General features: G+C 27.5%; 7 protein-coding genes across 10 annotated transcripts; 4 read left to right on the plus strand and 3 right to left on the minus strand.

The window, feature by feature from the left end:
- Positions 1–324: 324 nt before the first annotated feature.
- On the plus strand, positions 325–2132 carry OCT59_026645 (uncharacterized protein; the record flags this gene model as incomplete). Of its 4 annotated transcripts, XM_066143309.1 has the most annotated exons (15): positions 325–342; positions 428–474; positions 558–614; positions 707–756; positions 842–883; positions 959–1003; positions 1096–1131; positions 1218–1267; positions 1357–1398; positions 1487–1536; positions 1626–1661; positions 1750–1803; positions 1890–1943; positions 2024–2029; positions 2129–2132. In XM_066143309.1, 15 exons carry the CDS (start codon positions 325–327, stop codon positions 2130–2132), a joined length of 591 nt encoding a protein of 196 aa, XP_065992840.1. The 4 variants fall into 4 exon arrangements, with proteins under 4 accessions (XP_065992840.1, XP_065992839.1, XP_065992841.1 ...); XM_066143308.1 differs by lacking the exon at positions 325–342 and having other exon boundaries at positions 457–474; positions 842–879; XM_066143310.1 differs by lacking the exons at positions 325–342; positions 2129–2132 and having other exon boundaries at positions 457–474; positions 842–879; positions 1890–1939; positions 2024–2076.
- A 1163-nt stretch (positions 2133–3295) lies between these two features.
- On the minus strand, positions 3296–3580 carry OCT59_026646 (uncharacterized protein; the record flags this gene model as incomplete). Its single annotated transcript, XM_066143311.1, has 1 exon — positions 3296–3580. The coding sequence occupies one exon, from the start codon at positions 3578–3580 to the stop codon at positions 3296–3298; it is 285 nt and encodes a 94-aa protein (XP_065992842.1).
- OCT59_026647 (uncharacterized protein) lies at positions 3579–3794 on the plus strand (the record flags this gene model as incomplete). The annotated part of the gene is made up of 1 exon (XM_066143312.1): positions 3579–3794. One exon carries the CDS (start codon positions 3579–3581, stop codon positions 3792–3794), a length of 216 nt encoding a protein of 71 aa, XP_065992843.1.
- OCT59_026648 (uncharacterized protein) lies at positions 3626–4057 on the minus strand (the record flags this gene model as incomplete). Its single annotated transcript, XM_066143313.1, has 2 exons — positions 3626–3753; positions 3835–4057. The coding sequence occupies 2 exons, from the start codon at positions 4055–4057 to the stop codon at positions 3626–3628; spliced, it is 351 nt and encodes a 116-aa protein (XP_065992844.1).
- Positions 4058–4503: 446 nt separating this feature from the next.
- Positions 4504–6677, plus strand: OCT59_026649 (uncharacterized protein; the record flags this gene model as incomplete). The annotated part of the gene is made up of 6 exons (XM_066143314.1): positions 4504–4534; positions 4614–4799; positions 5129–5957; positions 6012–6120; positions 6184–6462; positions 6531–6677. The coding sequence occupies 6 exons, from the start codon at positions 4504–4506 to the stop codon at positions 6675–6677; spliced, it is 1581 nt and encodes a 526-aa protein (XP_065992845.1).
- A 12407-nt stretch (positions 6678–19084) lies between these two features.
- On the minus strand, positions 19085–20566 carry OCT59_026650 (uncharacterized protein; the record flags this gene model as incomplete). The annotated part of the gene is made up of 1 exon (XM_066143315.1): positions 19085–20566. One exon carries the CDS (start codon positions 20564–20566, stop codon positions 19085–19087), a length of 1482 nt encoding a protein of 493 aa, XP_065992846.1.
- Positions 20567–24622: 4056 nt separating this feature from the next.
- OCT59_026651 (uncharacterized protein) lies at positions 24623–25684 on the plus strand (the record flags this gene model as incomplete). Its single annotated transcript, XM_025325584.2, has 2 exons — positions 24623–24632; positions 25116–25684. 2 exons carry the CDS (start codon positions 24623–24625, stop codon positions 25682–25684), a joined length of 579 nt encoding a protein of 192 aa, XP_025180474.2.
- Positions 25685–25835: the final 151 nt, after the last annotated feature.

Genomic DNA, 25835 nt, shown 5'->3' on the forward strand with positions numbered 1-25835 from the left:
AAATAAAAGTTTAAAAAAGGATGATCCTTTTTTAAACTTTTTAATTTTCTTCCTTCCCTCCTCGCCCTTTCCCTTCCTTCGTTCCCCTTTTCCTTCGTTCCAGTTTCTCTTCTTCCCCTTTCCCTCCCTTCGTTCTCCTTTCCCTTCCTTCGCTTTTCCCTTCCTTACCCTTTCCCCTTTCCTTTCGTCACTTATCTCCTTCGAAGGTATACATATACCTTCGAATTTTTACTTTTTTTAACAAAACGTTTCACTAACATTTTCATTTTTTTCTTTTTTAGATTCAAAACGCCCATTTAAAAGGCTCGGGTGGGCTTCCGAAGTATGGAAAAACCAAGTTTCGTAAGTACGAAACTTGGTTTATTTATTTATTTTTTTTTAATTTAGTATGAACGGTTACTAACCGTTCTTTTATTACTTTTTTTAGATTCGGCCGTTCGGGTGGGCTTCCGAAGTATGGAAAAACCAAGTTTCGTAAGTACGAAACTTGGTTTATTATTTTTTTTTTAATTTAATATGAACGGTTACTAACCGTTCTTTTTTTACTTTTTTTTTAGGTTCAGCCGTTCGGGTGGGCTTCCGTGTTCCGAAGAACGGGAAAATTCCAAAGATTCGTAAGAATCTTGGATTTTTTTTTTATTTTTTAAAAAAATATTATGAAAATATTATGAACGGTTACTAATAACCGTTCTTTTCTATTTTTTAGGATCGGGTGGGCTTCCGAAGAACAGAAAACCAAGAAACCAAGATTCATAAGTAAGTACGAATCTTGGTTTAATTTTTTTGTTTTTTTTTTAATATATGAACGGTTTACTAATAACCGTTCTTTTCTTTTTTTTAGGATCGGTGGGCTTCCGAAGAACGAAAACCCAAAGATTCGTAAGTACGAATCTTTAATTTTTGTTTTTATTTATTATTATTACGAATGGGTTACTAACCATTCTTTCTTTTTTTTTAGGTTCAGGTGGGCTTCCGAAGAATGAAAACCCAAAGATAAAGATTCGTAAGTACAGTACGAATCTTTATATATTTTTTATTTTTATTTTTTTTTATCATTTTGGAACGGTTTACTAACCGTTCCTTTCTTTTTTATAGGTTCGGGCGGGCTTTTGTGTGGAAAAACCAAGATTCGTAAGTATGAATCTTGGTTTAATTTTTTTAATTTTTTTTTTTTTAATATTAATGAACGGTTACTAATAACCGTTCTTTTTTTTTAGGATCGGGTGGAGTGGGCTTCCGACCTTCGGGAAAAGAAGAACCAAGATTCGTAAGTACGAATCTTGGTTTATTTTTTTTAATTTTTTTTTTTAATATTACGAACGGTTACTAATAACCGTTCCTTTCTTTTTTTTATAGGTTCGGGCGGGCTTTTGTGTGGAAAAACCAAAACCAAGATTCGTAAGTACGAATCTTGGTTTATTTTTTTTTGATTTTTTTTTTCAATATTAATGAACGGTTACTAATAACCGTTCTTTCTTTTTTTTAGGATCGGGTGGAGTGGGCTTCTGACCTTCGGGAAAAGAAGAACCAAGATTTGTAAGTACGAATCTTGGTTTATTTTTTTTAATTTTTTTTTTTAATATTACGAACGGTTACTAATAACCGTTCCTTTCTTTTTTTTATAGGTTCGGGCGGGCTTTTGTGTGGAAAAACCAAGATTCGTAAGTACGAATCTTGGTTTATTTTTTTTTGATTTTTTTTTTCAATATTAATGAACGGTTACTAATAACCGTTCTTTCTTTTTTTTAGGATCGGGTGGAATGGGCTTTCGACCTTCGGGAAAAGAAGAACCAAGATTCGTAAGTACGAATCTTGGTTTATTTTTTTGATTTTTTTTTTAATATTATTATGAACGGTTACTAATAACCGTTCTTTTCTTTTCTTTTTAGGTCTCGGGTGTCTCGGGTGTCTTCTGAAGAACGGAAAAAACCAAAGATTCGTAAGTAAGTACGAATCTTGGTTTTTTTTCTTATTTTTTTAATATTATGAACGGTTACTAACCGTTCTTCTCTTTTTTTTATAGGTTCGGGTGGATTGCTAAAGAACAATCAAAGATTCGTATATACGAATACATGAATCATGTAATTGTGGAATTGTATTTGAATTAACAATATTTTTTGTAAATTAGATAGATGCAATAATAATAATATAATTATAAAGTATTTAAGCATTAATAAATACATTTATTTAATAAATTTGATAAAAAAAATCAAAATAAATTCATAAATAAATGGGTTGTTATTAGACCATAATTCGGCTTAAAGTTTTAAGGTCGAATATTGGTCAATTTAAACCTAAATAATGGTCGAATAATTAGTCCGAATTTGGGACGATTGGCATCCTAAATGCGCCCAAAAATTCGACCTCAATTTGACACAGGTTAGACCATTATTCGACCTATATTCAACCTGGTCAAATTTAGGCGAATTGTCCTTTTTTGACTAGTGTATTTGAAACATGCTGATTTCTTTCATCTTTTGTTTTGCAATTATGCCATGCAATAGCATTTTGTCGGAAATCTTCTAAATCCCTTGGTTTAAACCAATCAGTCATATCATCGAAATTACCAAAATTACCATTGTTAGCTCATTTGTAGCACCGATGACAAGCTGCCAACGCTGATATATGGCCACATAATTTTCTTGCAGCAGGAATATCGCTACTGCAACAGATAATTGCCATTTGTACTGTTTTGCCAGTTGAATTATTTGGCGTTTTTATAATGACTCCTGTCCAAAATTCGAGTAATTCCGTAACAATTGGCAATAAAAAATGATTTATGTTATCTGCATGTACTTCGTGCGGTCCTGGAAGTAGTCCTAGGATTAGCATATTCTCCTGTCTAAATCGTATTTCACGAGGAAGATTGCATATTACCCCATAAATCACACCCGTACTATATATTGTTCGATCGAAAGGTTGAAACCAATCGAGGTTAATCATTATTCCTAGATTGGAATCAGCGAGTTCGGGCGTAAAAAATAGGGTATCATCTGACTTGAATGTTTTCCAAACCTCTCCATCATAAATGTCTGCTAATATATCTCCGTTAACATGCCGATTTGCCCATTTTGCTAAATTTTGTTCGAAATTAGGACGTTGATACATAGTAAAAATTTGTGTTTTTAAATCTGACATAGGGAATACTATGCGAGGACGCTTTATATAACCATTATTTACTGGAACGTTCTTTAGCAATTCCTCTCCGCAAACCTCCCTATACTTTTTCATCAGATGTTTAGGAAACTCAACTCGACTACACTTGAGTCCTGGTGAGTGGTGACGCTTCCGTTACTTATTCATTTTGTCCTAAAATTTCCCCAATTTTATACAGATTGTTACATTTTGGGCACACAGCATATGTTTTTGTTGCCTTGTCAATGCGTAGCAATTTCTTTGCAGAATAGGATGAGGATGGGAAATTAGCAAATCTTTTTGAATCAGCATCTTTCAATACTTGGCTAAAGAATCCAATCAAGGAAGATATGGAAACCTCGGAATGACGGAATCTTGATTGATACTTAAATATCCATATAAGTATCCAAGATTCAGAAAATTCTACATCTGAATCAGCACACATGAAATTTTCATTATCGCCAAAATCCTCTAATTCAGGAGCAGCGAATCATTCATCATCAGCAGAAGTTTCATCATTCAAGTCTTCACTTTGGTCATCATCAATCGGTGAGCTGAAGCCAGTATCTTTGTTATCAAGTTCATCAATCAATACATCATTAACAGCCGATTCTACTGCTTTAAATTTCTCTTTTCTTTCTCATTTAGTCGGGATGTGAATTGGTTCTTGCGATTCGGATGTTGATGAACTTAATAAACCCGATGAACTTGAGGATGCGTTTGAAGTTTCATCATCATTATTGTCTATTTGAACTCGCTTTGATACTGATTTACTGACCTTTGTAGATCTTGATGAACGATTCATTTGCTCATATTCAGCCTCGTGTTTTACTTTTGTTCTTGGATCAACTAATTTTCCGTTACATTCATCACAATGACACGAGACTTTTTTTCTGGGTTTGATTGCAGGTTTTGGTGGCATATTATTATCAATTGCAATATATCAGATTATAACTTATTATTCAAGATAGAATCGGTACGCGTTATATCGGAATTGACTCAATAATTTTTCTTAATACTGAAAGTTCGCTGTTACGTTAATCAATCGGTATAAAATTCATATTAATTAAGTAAATTTAGTATAGTATTAGATTAATTATTCCGATTTATTCAAAATTAAGCAAAGTTTAATAGTATTAGATTATATCACTCGATTTGTTTAGAAAATAGTTTAATAGTATAAGTTAAATAGTTTAATAGTATAAGTTAGCTTAATAGTATATCTGGAGTAATTAAATTAATCAAAAGAAAAACTGATCAAAAAAATAGACATAAAAAGGCCATTTTTTCTTAAAAAAAAAAATTCTTCCTTTTTCTTGTTTGTTAATTTTTGGTACAATAATAATTCTTTTACAATAATCTTTTATTATGGAACAAAGTCATAAAAGTGATAGGTCAGGTAGAAGCCATACCAGATTACATACTAAAAGTCGTCGAACCAGCAGAAGCCGAACCAAATCACATCATCGAACTGGCAGAAGCCGTACCAGATCACATACTAAAAGTCGTTGAACCAGCAGAAGCCGAACCAGATCACATCATTGAACTGGCAGAAGCCGTACCAGATCAAATACCAAAAGTCGCACCCAAAGTCATACCAATGAAAGGGAGAATGGTCCATTCCATTTGGTTTTACCCTGAATTGGAGCATGCCTACGAAATTGGTAAGCTTCATTCCAATCGGTTACATTCTGTACTGTGTAACATATTTATGTATAATGATGAAACCTCAACAATTTTATCGTCTATTTGTTAACGATATGAAACTATTTAACGCTTTTTCATCTGTTTGTTAACAATTATCTGAGTATTTAACGAAATCTCAACAATTTTATCATCTATTCGTTAACGATATGAAACTATTTAACGCTTTTTCGTCTGTTTTGTTAACAATTATCTGAGTATTTAACGAAATCTCAACAATTTTATCGTCTATTCGTTAACGATATGAAACTATTTAACGAACTAACTATTTACCAATTTTTCATTTAAGAAAAAAATTCAAAAATTTCTACTAGTGAAAGCAATCGGCTGACATATTTGCTAGAATGTTTGAGGAAATATGATGAAGATAATCAAACTAAGATGTCAGAATCGAACGCCAAACTCCAGGATACATCATCATCATCCATTAAAGCTTCCAACATACCTACCGAAATTGTTTCTTCTGATAGTAATGAGAGCGGTAAAGAGCAAACATCAAAGATATCAGAATCGAGCGCCAAACTCCAGGATACATCATCATCATCCATTAAAGCTTCAAACAAACCCACTGAAATTGTTTCTTCTGATAGTAATGAGAGTGGTAAAAAAGAGCAAACATCAAAGATATCAGAATTAAATACTAAACTCCAGAATACATCATCATTATTTATTAAAGCTTCTATTAAACCCACCGGATTTGTTTCTTCTGATGATGAGAGCGGTAAAGAGCAAACATCAAAGGTACCAGAATCGAGCGCCAAACTCCAGGATACATCATCATCATTATTTATTAAAGATTCCAGGAACAAACCCACCGAATTTGTTTCTTCTGATGATAAGAGCGGTAAAGAGCAAACATCAAAGGTACCAGAATCAAGCGCCAAACTCCAGGATACATCATCATCATTATTTATTAAAGATTTTAGGAACAAACCCACCAGATTTGATCATCAACCAAGTAAAAAGAAATCCAAGATGCCCGAGAAGTCTAAGAAATCATCTTCCATTAAAGCTTTTAACAAATCTACTGAGGTCGTTTCTTCTGATGATGAAAGCCACCAACCAAAAAAAAATAGCAAGAATAGCAAAAAGAAATCCAAATCTAAGAAGTCTAAGAAGTAAAGAAAACGAAAACAATCAACTTTTCGATCAGATTCTCGGTCAAATTCAAGTTCAGAGAGAACTAGCGGATTGGAAACTGATTCTAGTCCAGCTGCTCCCAGGAAAGTAACTTATCACAGTTTAACAGAATTACCAAAAGATACGAAAGATAACTTGCGTGTAAGTAATTATTTTATTTTGAATTTATTTAAATGCATAAAACTAACACAAATAAATATTTAGCGAGAAGTAAAATGGAATATCAAACGAATGCCTACAGGCAGTCAACTCGACATCAATAAAACTTTCGAGTCGCAGAAGGATCTGGTAACGAAAATAATTATTCCCGCTCTATTCAAAGTGTTAGATACCAATACGTATCCGGTTAGTGAAGGCGTGCTATACGAAATGATTCATCAGCGCCACCGCCATCAGAGAGAAGATTTATTAAAAAAAGAGAAATCCGAATTTGAGCGAACTGAAGAAACCAAAAGAAAACATGGCAATTCACGCCGAAGCGAGGTAATATTATATTAATTGAGTTTATTTATGAAACATTAGCTAATTAGCCATTAAAATTGAGAGAATAGAAACGAATAAGACGAACGAACATGGTCAGACATTTACAACTATTAGACGATCCAATTGTCTCAAAGTTAAAGAAATCGGAACTCAATCCAATCATGTTAGAAAATGCATATCATAGTCCGGAGGAGTCCGAAGTTAATTCGGACTAGAGCTCCGAACAGGTCAGCCAAATTCAGGTAACCTGACCTGACCTGACCTGAAATTCAGGTCAGGTATGAGATTTTTAAAAAAAATTCAGGTCAGGTATGAAGATTGACCTGACCTGATTGACCTGTTGACCTGAAACTATTGATTCTACTATATAATAAAAGTGAGTTGCAGTATTGCGGTTCACTTTTTTATATAGATTCTATATAAAAAAAGTGAGTTGCGGTATTGCGATTCACTTTTTTATATTAATTTCATATAATAAAAGTGAGTTGCGATATTGCGATTTACTTTTTTATATTAATTCTATATAAAAAAAGTGAATTGCAATACCGTAACTCACTTTTTTTATATAGAATCTATATAAAAAAGTGAATCGCAATACCGCAACTCACTTTTATTATATGAAATCAATATAAAAAAGTGAATCGCAATACCGCAACTCACTTTTTTTATATAGAATCTATATAAAAAAGTGAATCGCAATACCGCAACTCACTTTTTTTATACAAAATCAATATAAAAAAGTGAATCGCAATACCGCAACTCACTTTTTTTATATTAATTCTATATAAAAAAAGTGAATTGCAGTATTGGGATTCACTTTTTTATGATTTTAATATAAAAATATTGAATTGCAATATTTTGAGAAAAAACGTTGCAAAAACGTTTTTTCATAATATTATATTAAAAAAATGTTTCGTAACATTTTTTTTTTTGATATTTCAATAATAACGTTGCGAAAACATTTTTTTCATAATGTTATATTAAAAAAAAAAAGTTTTGTACCGTTTTTTTTCAATACTTAATAAAAATAGTCCTGAAATTTTTCAGGTTTCAGGTCAGGTCAGGTCAAACAGACAACCTGATATAACCTGACCTGACCTGACCTGAAAAAAAATTTCAGGTCAGGTTTATCAATTAACCTGACCTGACCTGACCCATTCGGAGCTCTAATTCGGACAATGATTCAAATGAAAATCGTATTGTAATACGAGATATCAAGTGGAGAAGCGATTGCGTAAGTAAATAATTTTCGCAAATTGTACATTATATTAGCTACTTTGGTAATCCGATTGTATTTTTTAGTTGCGAATGTTTTTAAGAAACTATTTGGACGTATTATTTTATCAGGAAACAGTTGATAAAAGAAGACGAAAATGAGTTTTCAATAATTCTCAGTATGCTCTGGGGGAGGAAACTGCTCCATTAAACGCACCTCGATGGACGAGATCTGGATACAAAGGATCGATGTTATCGATTATAACCGGGGAGTTAAAGAAATATAGAAAAAATGATGATGATGATGATATTGGACACCATTCAAGAAAGAAACCAAAATCGGTTGAAGGGATCCATAATGTCAAATAAAATTCTTATTAAAATTCTTATATAAAATTTAATTAACTATCATAATATATTAGTCATATAGAATATTTTAGACTAGTAGTATTAATATTACAAATATTCTGGTAATTTTACATCTAATAATATATAATAAATTGAAATTAATTAATTGCGTGTAATATAAATCTGATATAATAAATTGATAAATTAAGTAGCAATTTGGAATCAATCGAAAGCATGTATTGATTCTATATTTTAATTTTTTTTACAATCGGACATAGCCTATTGATTACTTTTTAATAAATTATGTGTATATATTGATATAATTAACCAAAATGACATCAATCGGTAAGCTACTAAATAAGAAAAATGGATAACAATAGGTTAATCTAACAAATAAATAAAAAAAAACTGGATAACAATAAGGTCAATCCTATTGATATCCAGTTGCGAACGAATAGGTACCCTATTGATAACCTTACCCTGCACGATTGGGGCCATTTTATAGTTACCAATCGGGTACCCTGCAAAAATAAATAAAAAAAATCGGGGACCATCTAGGTCCTTTTAGGATAGCCTAGATGGTCCCCGATTTGGCAGCTTTTGACCTGTGATATGCAACATATCGAACATGTCAAACATATTCGACATTGATCGGCATCACAGGTCCAGTTATATCATATGATTGCTGCGCAACATTTTACTGCGTAACACTATGATAAATAAATAAACAAATAAATTAATCACAAGTCACGTGATAGGGTAGCAATGACATCGCACGTGCGATGAATAAATTTTTTCTATTGGTAAAACGAAATGGAAATTGTTGTAAGTTCAGAGCAAAAAAAGATAAACTCAGATTTGCAATTTTATTGGATGGCATCACCTAAAGGGACATGTGATCGATCATTTTCCATAAATTTTTTACCCTAGTATCATATGGCAAGCTGAGTTGGACAGGTGAAAAATCAAGCATGGATTGACAAAATGTTACACTGTACCTGGCATTTTACTTGTTCATGCTTGATGTTCATCTGTCCATGCTTGATATTTATCTGTATGGCCAGTACAGCTTGATATTTTTATCTGTTCATGCTTAATGTTTTCATCCATCTGTACTTGATATTTTTGTCAGTCTGTGCTTGATATTTTTTGTCCAACTGTGTTTGATTTAATCCAACTACACTTGATAATTTATCTTTGTCAAAAATAGTTTCTTTGTCAGCATAGGGTTGATATTTTGTCGATCACATGTTTTTTAAGTTTAGTTAGTTTTAAAATTTTTTTTTTTAAATTTTACATGAATAATTTTTTTTTTATTGGCTTTTTTTTTATAAAACAATTTTTGTAGAGAATTTTATTTTTAATATAGGCAAAGGCTTTTTTGGTTGAATTTCTTTGGGAATTTTTTTTAATAAAAAGATTTTTTTTGATAAAAAATTTCATTAGAGGATTTTTTTTCATTGGTAGGGATGGATAATTTCGTTAAAAAATTCTATTTGATAGAAATTTCATTGGAGAATTTTTTTTAATAAGTTTTTTTTTTGATATATACCTAATTTGTTAGAACAATTTTTTTTAAGAGATTTTTTTTGATAGAGAATTCTTTGGAAAATTTTTTAATAGGAAAGATTTTTTTTGATAGATAATTTCGTTAGAAATTTTTTTACAAGTGAGATTTTTTTTTTGATAGAGAAAATTTCATTAAGAATTTTTTTTTTAATAGGAGTGAGTTTTCCTTGATAAAGAATTTTTTTTGGGAATTTTTTTTAATAGGTGAAAGTAATTTTTAACAGAGAATTTTATTAGAGAATTTTTTTTTTAATAGGGGAATTGTTTTTGATAGAGAATTTCATTAAAGAATTTTTCTTTAATTGAAAGATAAATAATTTCGCTGAAAATTTTTTTTTTTTGATAGAAATTTCATTATAGAATTTTTTTTTAATAGGTAAGATTTTTTTTTAATAGGAGGGGAGTTTTTTTTTTTGATATAGAAATTCTTTTAAATTCTTTTAATTTTTTTTAATAGGCAAGAATTTTTGAATTTTTTTTAATAGGGAAAATGTGTTTTTTGACGGGAGATTTTTGTTAGAAATTTTCTTTAATAGGGGATATTTTTTTTGATTGAGAATTTTATTAGAGATTTGTTTGTTGAAAATTTTTTTATTTTGTGATGGAGAGTCTTATTTAGAAATCTTAATAGAAAATTTTATTGAAAATAGTTTTTTCTAATAAGGATATCAAGAATTTTGGCTTGAAATTTTTTTTTTAATAAAGAATTTCATTAGAGATCTTTTTTTTTATAAAAAATTGATTGTATTAAAATTTACAATTTTAATAAATTTTAATGAATTTTATAAAATAAATAGTTTGCTAGTAGTATATAAAAATTTGCTTAATTTATTATGCTATTTAGGATTCTAACATATTTTTTCTTAATCTTATTAATGTATTTTAATACTTTTTTTAATTTTATTCTTAAAAGTTAATATACTTCGCGAAAATTAATGTTTTTATTTCCTAAAAATTAATATTTTTATTATTGATGTTTTTAAAATTTAATAATTCTTAAAATTAATGATTTTTAAAATTAATGATTTTTAAAATTAATGATAATATAAATAATAAATATGAACAAAAAATGCATGGTATTTTTTATAAATTTGGATTCCCACTTCTTTAATTAATTATATCATATTCCTGATTCTGGTGGTATCAGAACATTTTACAGAGCTGAAAAATAATCTTTATTCATAATGCCCCTATTTTTTGGTAGAATGTTCTTTCAGTGAAATGTCTTGTAACTATTTCTGATTAAAGTAAATTGGCGTTACTTGCATTTTCCAATCACTTCTTTTCGCCTCCCATCACTCCTTTTCATCTCCCTTCTTTTTGTCTCCCATCACTTCTTTTCATCTCTCATCATGTCATCTTCTATTACTTTTCATTACTCCATTGTTATTTCTTTTTTTTTTTTTATTAACATTTATCTCCTTGATCATTGTAATTTACTTATCTTATTTATTTATTATTATTGTTTCTTTTATTTGTATCACTTCAATAAAAATAAATATGGTAATTTTTTTCTCTAAAATTGTAAATGTGTGACTTAAATTTTAATATTTGCAAATAAAATTTCATTAAATAAGATTATTTTAAATAAATAAATTTGCAAAAATTTTTTTTTTAAATATCTTTTGCAATAAAATTTTAAGTTTAACTGATCAAAAATTAGATACATCTAGTAAAGCTCTGAACAGTCCCAGTTCAATCGAAAACAAAGCTGAATCCGAACTGAAAATTCAGTTTCAGTTCTAAAAAATTTAATCCAAAATTTTCAGTTCGGTTTTGGTTCAGTTCAGCTTTTTTTTAATAAGCTGATCCTAAACCAAATAGGGGAACTGAATAAGGCTGATCATATCTATATCTATATTCTTTTTTTTTTTTTTTTTTTGATAAACGTATTTTATTGACTTTATTAGTAATTATAACGCATCATAATATGGCCTGCCGTAAGCACAAAAAGTATATACAAAAGTTATCATTTGAATATACAAAAATGTATATTCAGATATTAACTTTTGTATATTCAAATAACCACTTTTGTATATTCACATGTATAAAAGTAGTCATTTGAATATACAAAAGTGGTTATTTGAATATACAAAAGTTATCATTTGAATACACAAAAATTATCATTTGAATATATAACATAAAGTTAATATTTGAATATACAAAAGTTGACATATGAATATACAAAAGTTATCATTTAAATATACAAAAGTTATCATTTGAATGTACAAAAGTTATCATTTGAATATATAGTAGATTTTCAAATTAAGCAGTAATTTTTTTTTAATTCTAGATTTGGCCAAATTGATAGCATATTGAATTTTGTATATTCAAATGATAACTTTTGTATATTCAGATAACAACTTTTGTATATTCAAATGACCACTTTAATACATGTGAATATACAAAAGTTGTTATTTGAATATACATTTTTGTATATTCAAATGATTACTTTTGTATATTCAAATAATAACTTTTGTATATTCAGATAATAACTTTTGTATATACTTTTTGTGCTTACGGCAGGCCATATCATAATACATAATAAATTTTCAAAAACAAAAATACATTGAAATTTAACAACATAAAGCTATTAAATCTCTTCATATCAAAGCCAAGGAATTAGTTAACCAGGGCATGATTTTACACAACCAATGATACTATAATACTTCGAGTAAAATTATGTATTAACTAAACTACTATAACGCTATGCTAATCTATTCTAAACTAACTAATCTGAATACGCTATCCTTTGTTTTATTTACTAAACTAATATTTTTTAAATCAATTTTAACTATTTTAACGTGTTTTTTTAATTTTTATTTTTCTTTTCCTTTTTCTCTATTTGTTTTTATTTACCTCCATTGTTTATGCATTCTCAACAGAGCGAAATCAGATGTCCCACTTTGTTATTCCCACTCCATTTAAACGTTTGATTTTGAGGCTTTATTCTGACAATTCAATCTTCCAATATGTTCTTGCAGTTCTCCTTTGTTGTCAATAAAATCAGTTTGTTTCTTTATCCATAATCCATGTACTATGTTGTGTAACTTTATAGATTCGTTGATCGCATCCATTAAATCCAATTCTTTATTAAAATACAAAATTATAAATCGTATTCCTTTGACTCTAATAATTTTTCCAAAAAAAGCACGGTAAGTTTTCACAAAATCTTTTATCACTATCACATTATCACACTGATTATCATTCTCTAATCATTTACTAGCTTGCAATGAAACTTGTCTTTAATCTGTCCATACGACAAATACGAGTCAAACATCCTCAGGAAAAAAGTACAGTTCTTGTATATCTTTTCATAATCATTGCTAAAGCGCAGCGTTACCTAAAGGTCTTGTACTTATAACATCGTTTAGTCCTTATATATTCTACGAAACCCATATTTGCGTTCAATAATCAAAAATTTCCATATCACTCCAATATGCAGGTATATCATAAAATGTGATATCACATGATCTTAAGGTTGCTTGCTTAAACCTAGGAGTTTAGGCAAGATGGCGTTTTGCCGAAAAGCAAAATTCTGCTGAAACTATATTAAAGTTATATTAAAAAACTGGCGAAACTTTGGAGAAAAGCGAAACTGCTGAAACTTATTATAAATGCCGAAATTGCCGAAACTCTGCCGAAACTATAATAAATCTATAGTAAAATTTTGATGAAACTAATCGTAGGATTTTGAAGAGGTTTAGACAAGCAACCTTACATGATCTCTCAGCAAAATGTTTTTCCAGACGATCTTTATCATTATCTCTGATCGCTCCCAATTTTATCTCATTGACTATTTTGTTATGCTCACGCCCATTTCCTCTTTTTGTTAGGGCATTTTTTTTTTATCTGCACCTTGTTATCCAAATCCATATCTGTCTCTTAACATGGCTTTTCCTCTTTTACTTCTAGTACTTTAATTTTTTCTTATAAAATATTATTTGCTTCACTTTTCTCTAATATAATTCATTCCTTTGCGATCATGTCAGCTTCTAAATTTCTAATTCTATTTTCCAATTTTGCGATCATCAAGCCATTTATCAAATTACTTTCCGCCAGTTTTTTTTCCAATTCTTTATTTTTTTCAAAATTTCTGCATTCTGCATTTTGATTTGTTCATATTTAAGCGCAACAACTCTCTCAACATATAATATTGCTTCTATTATATTCTTTATAGCTTTTCCCACCCATTTTATTAGGAATAAAGATACAAAATAGTACACTACAGGCACTTTCGTCTCTGGTTTGTTAAAGCATACTGGTATCTTTCCTGGTTTTGAAACAGTGTTAGCCCTATTAGCTTTTCTTCTAACTCTATATATTCTTCTATTTTCTTGCACTTCATAACGTCTTCTAAGTAATAGTCATAAATATTGTAAAAAAGGTCAAAATCCGCTTTCATATATGTCTTCTTGTTGTCGTTAACCCACTTCGTGACCTCTTTGTCGTTTATTTCTGTTGTCATGTCCATATTACATGTCTTTAATAATAAAATAAAAAATTATTTTTCTTCATTAAATTTGGTTAAGAGATCGCCGAAAAGAGTTCCCCTCCTATATCTATGTTGTACCTCAGATCGATTCTTGCCTCAGATTGAAGCTCACGCACCTCACATTGAGATTGTCACCTGACGCATCTCATTTGAATCATTCAATAAAGTCTGTTATAAATAAACTTTTTTTCTCATTAATTAAACCACTTTTTGTAACATAAACAAACTTGTGCGCCATAATGAGTTACATGTTTCCTGAAATATTTATGTAAATCCAATTTATATTGAAGTTTATATTTGTGTTTTATCTGAAAAATCGTTAAATTTTAAGTCATTTTTCAGATGAAAAGATTTAATGAGTATGATTCCAATTAATCTGAAATTATAGGATTGTATACTTAAAATAAGGATAAATAAGTTTACTTAGTACTTAAAAATACATTAAAATTGGAAATTTTGATGTTTAATTATAGCTCATTTTTATTAGCAATTGAGGTGCGTCAAGATGACAATCTCAATCTGAGGTGCGTGAGCTTCAATCTGAGGCAAGAATCGATCTGAGGCACAACATCTATATTCTATATAATTTGCTGATCCATGTTCTTTATAATTAAGACTCGCTTGATTGGCAAGTCATATTGTACTGTACATCTAATTCAATTCCGGTTAATGAAATTTTAATCAAAATTGTTTAAATACTTTTTTTTGGTTTTTTTCCAACCAATTTAAATTTTTTTTTCCGTTTTCCTTTTTCAGTTTGGTTTTTTTCTTTCAAACCAAATTTTTTTTTCCAAATACATTCTTTCACTATTTAGGTTTGGATCGATGATCAGATCAATGTTGCAGTGCTACTTTTTGTATCAAACTCAATAATAAACTAATATTTATATAATTAAAAAAATTTGTCTGATGTTTGGATTAGTCTTCATATAAATTGTGTAACTTGAAATCCTATACCATATAATTAAAACCTGTGACATGCCTCCGCCTGATTTATTTATGATCAAAACTATTCGATTCCTATCAACTAATTCAATTTCAGTTAAATTATTAATTTTTTTGTCCGATTTTTTTTTCAAATATTTTTAATTTTTTTTGGTTCCTTTTAAAAATTTTTCAAACTGAAAATAATTTTTCTCCCTTTTCTTTCAGTTTAGTAGTTTAGTTTTTTTTCAACCTGAAAAATTTGTTTTTTCTCATTCTTTTCCTGTTTAGGTTTAATTTTTTTCCCAATCTGAAAAAATTATAAATTTTTTTTTATTAAATAAAAAATAAAATATTTCATTAAATATATTTACAAAATTATTATTTTTTAAAAAAAATCAATATAACATATCAGATATAGGAAAATTTACTGACATTGATAGAAGGATGAGTAAGATTTTTCAATTAAATTGAATGCTGGATAAATAGTTTGATTTTTCAAATTCATAAAATCAATTAATTAATTATAAAATATGTAAAAATATCAATTTTTTTTGAAGAAATTGTTGATTTAATAATAGATTATTATAACCAAATCCATATCCGTAATGCTCTAAATAACTACCAGATTTTTGAATAAAGATTTTAATTCTTGTTTAGTTAAATTAAGTACCAAAAGAATAATAATAAATAGATTCTAATACATTTATTTATTCAAATATTTTTTTTAAGTTTAAGATTGACGCAATATAAAATAAGAAATAATAAACAATTATAAAATTTATAATTAATAAAAAATTAATCAAAAAATAAAAGTGTTTGAAAAAATAAGGAGAGTAAAAGGGAATAAAAAAAACGAAAGGAGAGGAAGAAATGAAATGGAGCAAAGGGGAGTGAAAGAAACCAAAGGAACGAAAAAGATCAAGTGGGAATGAAAAAATGAAAAGAATGGAGGGGACGAAATGGAGCAAAGGAAATAAAAAATATAAATAAATAATTATGTTAGTCTATTATTAAGCTTGATACCGATTAGTGATTCAATGCTTAAAACTGGTTAGATTGGTCTTAGTATAGTTCTTTTTTGTTTTGTAGATAGTTTATATTTAGTTATAGGGGATTATTAATTATATTAATAATTTTCTAGGTATTTTAATAATTATGTAATCTTTGATTCTTAATAAATAAGAAATACGTTACTAGAAATTAAAAAAACAAAAAAACAAAAAATAATAGGGTTTTTTTCCCGAAGGGAAAAAATCCTAACATTAATCTTGTCATGAAATAAATGGGTAATCCTCTGGAGCATGTCACTCACTAAAAACTATTTTAAACTAAAATTAGTAATTTTCCGGTTATCTATAAGAGTCCAGGAAATAAGTCCCTATAAAAAAATTGGATACATTTTTTATAAAGTTTTCATATGATTTTTTTCCTTAGAAATAACGTATCATAATAGGATACAGAAAAATTCACAATTCTGTATCACTAAAAATATGGTTTGGATACGGAATTTGCATGGGATTCATATGGAATTTACATGATTTAATCACTGATTTTATCACGAAATTTATACAATTTGGTCACTAAATTTACTATTTGTATTACAGTTTACTATAATTGTATTTTCATAAATCTAATTTTACTTTATTAAATTAAATAAAAAATAAAAAATAAATAAAATACAAATATACTAGGAAACAGTAACCGTTGGTGCGTCCAAAGCATCATAAATTACATGTTCATAAATTTAAACTGAACACTAAAAATATAACACTAAAAATGCTAAAAAAAGTAATAGAATTACTAAAAAATGTCATTTTATTATCATACTTTCATACTTTGTACTGTGTTGCAAATTTTTAATTTATTCTCATGATTGTCAAAAAAAAAAATAAAAAGTTAACATTTAATTAAAAAAAATACAAAATGTAAAAATTATGAGTAAAAAAAAAATTAATTTATTATTTGAATGCCATAAAAAACTTTTAAGAAATAAGAAAATTTAAATCAGGGATAAAAAAAATTTTTAAATTTAACGTATAAACAGTAGTCATGTGACTTTATAAAGATATTTTTAGAATCAGGGGCATAAAGATGCACGTAAACAAATCTAAGGTTACACCTGATCCTTAGATTTTATTGGCCATACACGCGTGCGGACAGACACCAACATGCATGGTATGGAGTAGAATGGAAGTGTCTCACGCTTACGCTTCGGACAATTATGAAAATTCCTTCCTTATTAAAACCATCTATTGCAACCAAAATTATCTATAAGTTCAGGTTCATTTGGAGTCAAATAACCTAAAAAAAAAAGAAAGAAATATAAGAACGTCTAACTTAATTGGAAACAAAATCCCTCCTCATATTGTATCTGCAATCATCCAAGTACCCAAAGGTTAGCATTCCTACAAAAAAAAAAAGAGAACTCCAGAATGTCTGACCTACATAAAAGAAAAGAATTATAAAGTGTCTGATGAAAAAGAAACCAAAACAACAAAATAAATCCAAAACTGACCTACAAAAAAAGAAGACTCTGAAGCAACAAAACTGTAATAACCTATAAAAAGAAAAGAATCTGAACCCAACTTACAAAAAAAAAAAAGAAAATTTGAACTGACCTAAAAAAAGAAAAAAATCCTGAACCATCCTACAAAAAGGAAAGGACTCCCAAACTGATCTACAAAAAAGAAAAAAGAAAACTGAATCTTCTCACAAAAAAAAATCTGCTGGCCTATAAAATAAAAAAAGGGATAAATATAAATAAAAAAAGAAAAGGGAATAAAGAATAAATCAAAAAAAATATTTTTTTAAAAAGAGGGGTAACGAAGTTAGGAAAGTTAAAAAAAATTTTTTTTTAAAGGGAGGACGTCAAAGTTAGAATTTATAAAGAGGAAATAGAAATAGAAAGAAGAAAATTTTTTTTAAAAAAAAGAAGAGTGGGAATAAAAGAATAAAATCAAAAAATTTTTTTTTTAAGAAGTGACGAAAAAAAATTTTTGTTAAGGGAGAGTGACAAAAAAAAAACTTTTTTAAAGTGAGGTATGAAAAAAAAATTTTTTTTTTAAAAGGGAGGTGATGAAGAAAATTTTAGAAAAAATAACAAAAATAAGACAAGAGATAAGAGAAAGGAAAGGAAAGACAGAAAGGAAGATCAGAAGATCAAACTCATTAAAGTAAGGGTTTATCATAACAAATCAATAAACAATCACGTGATCTCATGTTATGGGATTTTTTAAAAAATTCCGTATACATTCCGCATGATTAATTTTTTTCGTATACATTAGTTTTTTTAAAAAATGTTCAAAAATGAATTGCTTATTAAATATACGGAATTTGTATATGGAATCTATAGAAATGTATCCTTTCCATGTACATATTTCTTATAGGGAGTACTCAGCTAATCACTCGCAATTTTTAAGTGACAGGGGATTATTATATGTAAATATGGATAGACCAATGGGGCAAAGTTCAATAAATGAGAGTTATAAATAATTTTATTAAAATGCTTCTATTATTCCACGCCTTAAAATTTTAATGGTTCAGCCTCATTAAAAGGGAATTTTTATTATCCAATTTATTGAATTTTATTGAGTTTTTTAAAGTTGATTTACGACTAAAAAATTTATAAATAACAGTTATCATATTACAATCAATGCTAATTGTACCAAGATGGATTGAAAAATATTCATAGGATAAACTTTTCAATTAATAGCAAAAAATCACTATAAATTGGCTAACCATTACAAACCAAATAGTAAAATTATTACATTTAAAATAAAATATTATGACTTACAAAGTTCGAGTTAAAGACGAAAATTTATATCATACTCTGAAAGAATTTAATTGTTAAACAATAATTAAGGGATAAATTCATAATATAATATAAGATATTAAAAAACATATTATTCATAAAATAGAAACTGAGATTTATTCGATTATAGATGAAAATCTTTTATTAAATTGTTCTCGTAAATCATAATACATAGATATATAAATTTTATACCGCAAATGAAAATTATAGTCTTTTATTTAAAATGAGTAATTCCCTCAGTAATACAATTGAACTATCTATACATTTATATATTTAATTACACCTTCAATCTTAGCTTTATTGATCAGTTTCATATATGAATTAGTTTGATAACTATGAAAATCAACTAAATAGATGGAAATTGCAGGTCGTCCTTTCCATTTTTCAAAGAATGCCTTCAAAGTTTCTAAAGAAAACTTAATGCCATGAGGAATTCCTATTTTTTTTAGATTTGTTGATGCTTCTTTAATTAACGTACTTGATAAGTAATCCCCATATTCTAAATCATCCCACTTTTCATAATATATTTCTTTAAAATATAAATATCGTAAATTCTGACATTTTTTAAGTAATTTTTTAAATTCAATAAAGTGATTTTCCAATAATGGGAACATAGGAATTGTTAGATATTCAATTAAAAGACAATTTTCATAAATTGTACGAATAAAATTAAGGGAGTCATTATAAATATTACCATAATTCCAGTGAAAAGCAATGACCCTTAATTCTTTAAGACATAAGCTATTTTTAACCATGCAAGTAATTTGATAAATATGATGTATAAAACTTATCTCTAGGATCTCAAGGTTACGATAAGCCACCATTTCCAACTTTTTATTGAAATCATCGTTATTTAAAAATATAGGAGAATTAATTTCTAATATTTTTAAATTATGAAGTTCTAGGAGTGTATATTGTAGAAATGCATAATTACATTCATTGTAAATATCGTAATAATCTGAATAATCTTCATACTCATAACGAAGGTTTATATCAAAATGATTAAGAGTATTTGCATGTTTTTTTAATACATTAAAAATTTCCGCATAAGGATCTTCAAATAATTCCCAATAACTATCTTCATTAAAATCATCTACCCATTTAAAATATTTTAAATTTTTTTGAAATTCAATTAACTTAGTAGTTCCATTATTAACCTTTACTAAGTTTTTATTAATAATGATGATTCTTTGTATTCGTTGACAAATATGCGCTAATCTGTAAAAATACCTAGGATTAATCAATGTGTCACACGTTAATTCACAAAGTGATTCAAGGCAGAACTTTTCTTCTGAAAGATATACTATCTCATAGATACCACGTATTTTCAAATACTTTATTTCTGGACATTTCTTTATTAATAAACTGTAAATTTCCTCTTGTAAAAGAAATCGATTATATTCTAATGGTGATCCAACGGAAATTATATCATCTATAATTTTTATATCGATACTTCTACAGAAAGACAAATAATCAAATGCAAGTGATTGGTTTGAAATTTTAATTTCTTTCTTTGTTAAGAATTCTTTAATATCATTGGATAAATAAGAAGTAAGAATAGAATATAAAGAACTTTTTTTATGATAATTAATAGCATAGTACCAAGGGTTCCTCCATAAAATTGGAATCACGGTTTCACACCAAATTCTATTAACCATTAGGCATGAAAAAAGGAATTTTGAATTATTTTGTAATTCCTCAAATATCAAGTAAAGAATATCTCTATTAAGCTTAGACATTTTTCTTCAAAAAAAGAAAAAAATAATAGGGGAGAAAAAAAACATACGAATTAGAATGAATAAAAAAATGATGTTGCGTATTTATACAAAGCTCTGGTGTACGACCATAAGGTGTTTCGCCGGAATAGACTTACAATAGTTACACAGTTATGTAGATCACAAACGTGTATCATGTGACCATATGACTTGTCTGATCTTCCCCAGTATCGCCAGAAAATTTTTTCACCCCACGTGACCCTAAATAATTTGTCACCTGTGTCACATCCCTCCACTTTCTCATTTTTTATAAGTATTCTGGGGACAGATTTTTTTCGGTGTCTAAAATCCTATTCATCACACGTTATTCGACACATGGTTAATTTCTTAATTCCAGCCAAATCTCATAATGCCGGCCAAAGTCACGTGGGGTTGAAAAAATTTTCTGGCAATACTGGGGTAGATACTTGTCTGTATTTGTCACTGAAACCTATTTCGCTGAAGCCATTTTGCTGAAGGGATATTTCACCGAAGGGATATTTCACCGAAAGGACGTTCCGCCGAGATACCATTTCACCGAATTACATTTCGTCGAAGCCACTTTATCGAGTGGACATTTCGCCACATTGAATGCCTAAATAAATCTTTTCTAGAAATTTTAAATTATCTTAAATGTTAAATGTTTTCAGGAAGATAGAGCTATTTATTTATTGCTTAGTAACAATTAATATCAGTTACTTGAATGTTAAAGTGATAATATCCTGGAAAAAAAAAATCTCTAAAAATAATTTAATTTTTATTTTCATTGTGTGATGAATATTTTTTATAAAAATGTTGATCGCTACTATTTTCGGCTAAATGACCATTTAGCGAAATGAGATTTGGTGAAATAGAATTTGGCGAAATGGATGATTCGATGAAATGGATTTGATAAAATGCACTTCGGTGAAACATTCCTTTGGCGAAATGGCTTCAACGAAATGGTTTCGGTAAAATGGATTTCAGCGAAATGTACCGTAACATCATCAGCCTCAGCCTCAGCATTATCAGTAAAATTTTATTTGTTCATTGTTTATACATATGCACGGTGCACGTTGTTTTTCTCCTTCATTCCCTCTTCTTTTCCCTCTTCTTTTTTTTCCTTTTCTTTTTTATTTCAAAATATCTTTTCAAAAGAACTAAATATTATGCAATGGCTTATAGTAGGTATTGTTTATAAAGCTGAAAATATTTTCCCAACTTTTTTTATATATAATACACGTTTTTTATAAAGAAATTTCATTTACTTTAGCCAAAATAAAATGACATTTATTAAATAAACAAAGTTATTTAGCAAGAAGAAAGTACAATGTTAATTTTTACCAAGCTAGTTTGCATATTCATCTATATAACCAAAAAAATTTGTCTGACGTTTCCGTATAAATAATTTGAATTGTGTAACTTGAAATCCCATGCCATATAATTAAAACCCGTAATCGGAATTTTTTTTTTTGATTATTAATCAATTTTTTTTAAAAAATTTTTCAGACCGAAAAAAAATTTTTTCTTTTCAAACCGAAAAATTTGTTTTTTTTTTCATTCTTTTCCCGTTTAGGTTTAATTTTTTCCCCAAACTGAAATTTTTTTTTTTTATTAAATAATCCCCATTGTTTCGGTCTTTTAAGACCAATTTTTTTTATATTATTTTTTTTTCGATCTTTTTTTTTTAGACCGTATTGTTATTTTTTTTAAAAAAAATTTTTTTTTTCACTCTTTTTGGATTGGATTATTGTCTTTTTTTTCAGATTTTTTTCGTACTTATTTTTTTTTCGGATTCCCTTTTTTTAAAACTGATTTCTTTCTTTATCCTCTTTCTTTCCCTCCAAATTTTTTTTAAATTTTTTTTATTATTAAATAAAAGATAAAATATTATATTAAATATATTTACAAAATTATTATTTTTTTAAAAAAATCAATATAACATACCAGATATAGGAAAATTGACCGACATTGATAGTAAGATTTTTTCAATTGCTGATAAATAGTTTGATTTTTTAAATTCATAAAAATCAATTAATTAATTATAAAATATGTAAAAATATCAATTCTTTTTGAAGAGATTGTTGATTTAATAATAGATTATTATAACCAAATCCATATTCGAATTCCAGATTTTTGAATAAAGATTTTAATTCAAATGGTTTAGTTAAATTAATAATTTATCGATTAAAATGAATAATAATAAATAAAATGAATAGATTCTAATACATTTAATTATTTCAAATATTTTTCCTAAGTTGGTTATAAGTTTAAGATTGACGTAATATAAAATAAGAAATAATTATAAAATTTATAATTAATTAATAAAAATATTTGTAATATTAAGTTTTTTCGAAAATATTTTCTAAAAAATTAATCAAAAAATGAGGGTGAATGAAAAAATAGGGAGAGTAAAAGGGAAAGGAGGAGTGAAAGAAACAAAAGGAACGAAAAAGATCAAGTGGGAACTAATGAAAAAAATGAAAAGAATGGAGGGGACGAAATAGAGCAAAGGGGAATAAAAAAATGAAAGAAACAAAGGGTAGTGTAAAGAGAAGTGGGAATGGAAAAAAAAATGTAAAGAACATTAGTGTAAAGGAACGAAAAAGATGAAGTGGGAATGGAATAAAAATGAAAGGAACGAAGGGTAGTGTAAAGGAATGAAAAAGACGAAAGGAACGAAGAGGAAATAAAAAACAATGGAAAAAATGAAGGAAGGGAAGAATAAAAAGAGCAAAAGAAATGAAGAGACAAAAAGAAAACAAAAAAATGGAGAAGGGACGAAATGAGATAAACAGGGAGACCAAGTAAAAACTAAACCCATAAATTAAAAGAAGAAATAAAGTTAGTAGGGAACGGAAATTACATGTAATAAATTAACAAAAACAAAAAAATAAAAACATACCTTAATAGTTACAAAGAAGAACCAAAAGACCTAATTAAATTCCTAATTATAAACAAAAAACTACTGTAATTATCTTTAATTTACTTAATATACTAAATTTTTCTATTTAAACAAACTCATTGGTCCCGGTGTAAAGCAACGGGTGATTGCTAGCAAAGAAAGCTATACTCAATATTTATAGTAATATTTTCATACAGTGTTTTATGGCGTAATTTTAATTTAAGTACTTTGGTCAAGGAAAACTGGCTTTAATTGAATAATTAAAGTTATTTTTTTTTTTTTACGATTGAATTTAGTGCGCGTATAAATTTTTTATTTTTTCAGAATAATTTAAAGATCTTTAGCTAAAATATTACTGAGTTTTGCCAAATAAATTAGAATTTTTCAATAGGTTTGGGAATACTTGGACAGTAAATTATACTAAATTAAATATTTATGAATAGAAATTGTGTTTTAGTTCAAAAAATTTTTTATATATAATATACACTACCCGGCAAAAAGTCAGTAGGCAACCGTAAATTTCAATAATCGTTACGAAAATATCCTTCTAAATAAAGTTTTTTTTTTAATAATTAACCTGTCCTTTGTGTAATAAGTGAAGTTGATCATTGAGTTGAATTGCACCTACTCTAAAAATTACATGAGCTTCTGAAAAAAATTGATTGTAATATTCTATAATTTATTAAATAAATCAGATTTTTAACGGCAAGTATTTAGGTATAATATAACATTAAAAAAATTTTGCTTAATTTACGCTTCATTTTTAAATAAACTGTTTATCAAAATTTTTAGCATATTATTGCAAAGTATCTTCAAAATCAGCGAAATAGTCTGTAAGTTACACATATTTAACAAAGATGACTTGCACCTATTAGTTTTTTTACAAGATATTAACTAAAGAACAAATTATGAGCTTGAGTTCTGGTTTCAATAAAAAAAGTTAGAAATAATAATCAAAATCTCAAGTTTTCATAAAAAAAATTGGGCCGAATTTAATTCATTAGTTAATGCTAAAATTTTGGTAGTTAATTTGGTAATGATCGATAAATGATCGGCAAATTCAGTCAAATGAATATAACTTGTTGATCATTTCATTGATTTTGATGATACTTCGTAATAATATGCTAAAAGTTTCGATAAACATTTTTATTTAAAAAATGAAGTATGGTAAAACAAATTTTTTCATGTTACGTTATACTCAAATAATTCCATTTAAAATCTGATTTATTTGATAAATATAAAATATTTCAATCAAATTTTTCCAAAAATTCATGTAATTTTTAGAACAAGCACAATTCAACTAGATGATTAACTTTACTTATTATACAAAAGACGGGTTAATTATTAAAAAATTAAACTTTATATAGAAGGATATTTTCGTAACGATTATTGAAATTTACAGTTGCCTACTGACTTTTTGCCGGGTAGTGTATATATATTATTGAATATTAAAATATTTAATATATTAAATTTTGTTTTTTACTTCAAGTCACCGGGGGTGACACAGAAACATAAAAATGAAAAATGAAGTTTTGAAAGAATATGTGATAGAGGAAGAAAAATATATGAACTATAATAAAAAAACTGAAAGGATCGAAATAATAAAAGCAGATCAAGATTTATCGATATATTAAAAAAATAATATAATAGAAACGGATGAAAGAGATAAGAGTAAAAGGCAAACTTATTTAATAATAGAGTGCGTTAAAGGGAAAATAAAAGTATTAGAAAAAGGATATAAACATATAGAATATTTGGTGAGTTTGGTATTAAGGAATAGAGAGAAAAATGAGATAAGGATAAATGCGAAATTTAAAGTTACGAAAGAAGATGAATTTAAAATTTTAATAAGATGTATAATAATAGGAATACTTTTGATAGAAAAAGGGAGTGATATTCTTTTAGGAATTGATGAGAAAGTCAGAAGATATTTTATGAAAAATCTTAGTAATAGAAAAAGGATAGACGAAGAGTATTGTATAGAAATGCTGGCGATTGAAAAATTTTTAAAGGAAGAGGATTTGAAATTAGATATTCTCAAGCATTCAGAATTGGAAAATATAAAAGAAGAGAAGGGAAAAATTAGAAAACTTTTAGAACTAATGAAGAAAGAAAATTTTGAAACCTATGAAATTAATGTTATGGATGAAGCGTTAACGATCAATGAATTCAATTTATTTTGGAAATATGTATTGATAACTGGCGATCTAAGAGGATGACGTAAGAAATGTACGCAAGTTACAGTATTTGGAAAAATGAACTTCTCAATAGCAGAAAGATAGAAGTACTGTCTTATCTTAATTTTAAAAATGAATTCGATTGGGTTAAGACGCTTAACTTTATTAGTAATACACTTTTTGGCAGTTTAGC

This window comes from Rhizophagus irregularis, chromosome 6 (assembly GCF_026210795.1).
Source record: "Rhizophagus irregularis chromosome 6, complete sequence".
Taxonomy (NCBI): Eukaryota; Fungi; Glomeromycota; class Glomeromycetes; order Glomerales; family Glomeraceae; genus Rhizophagus; species Rhizophagus irregularis.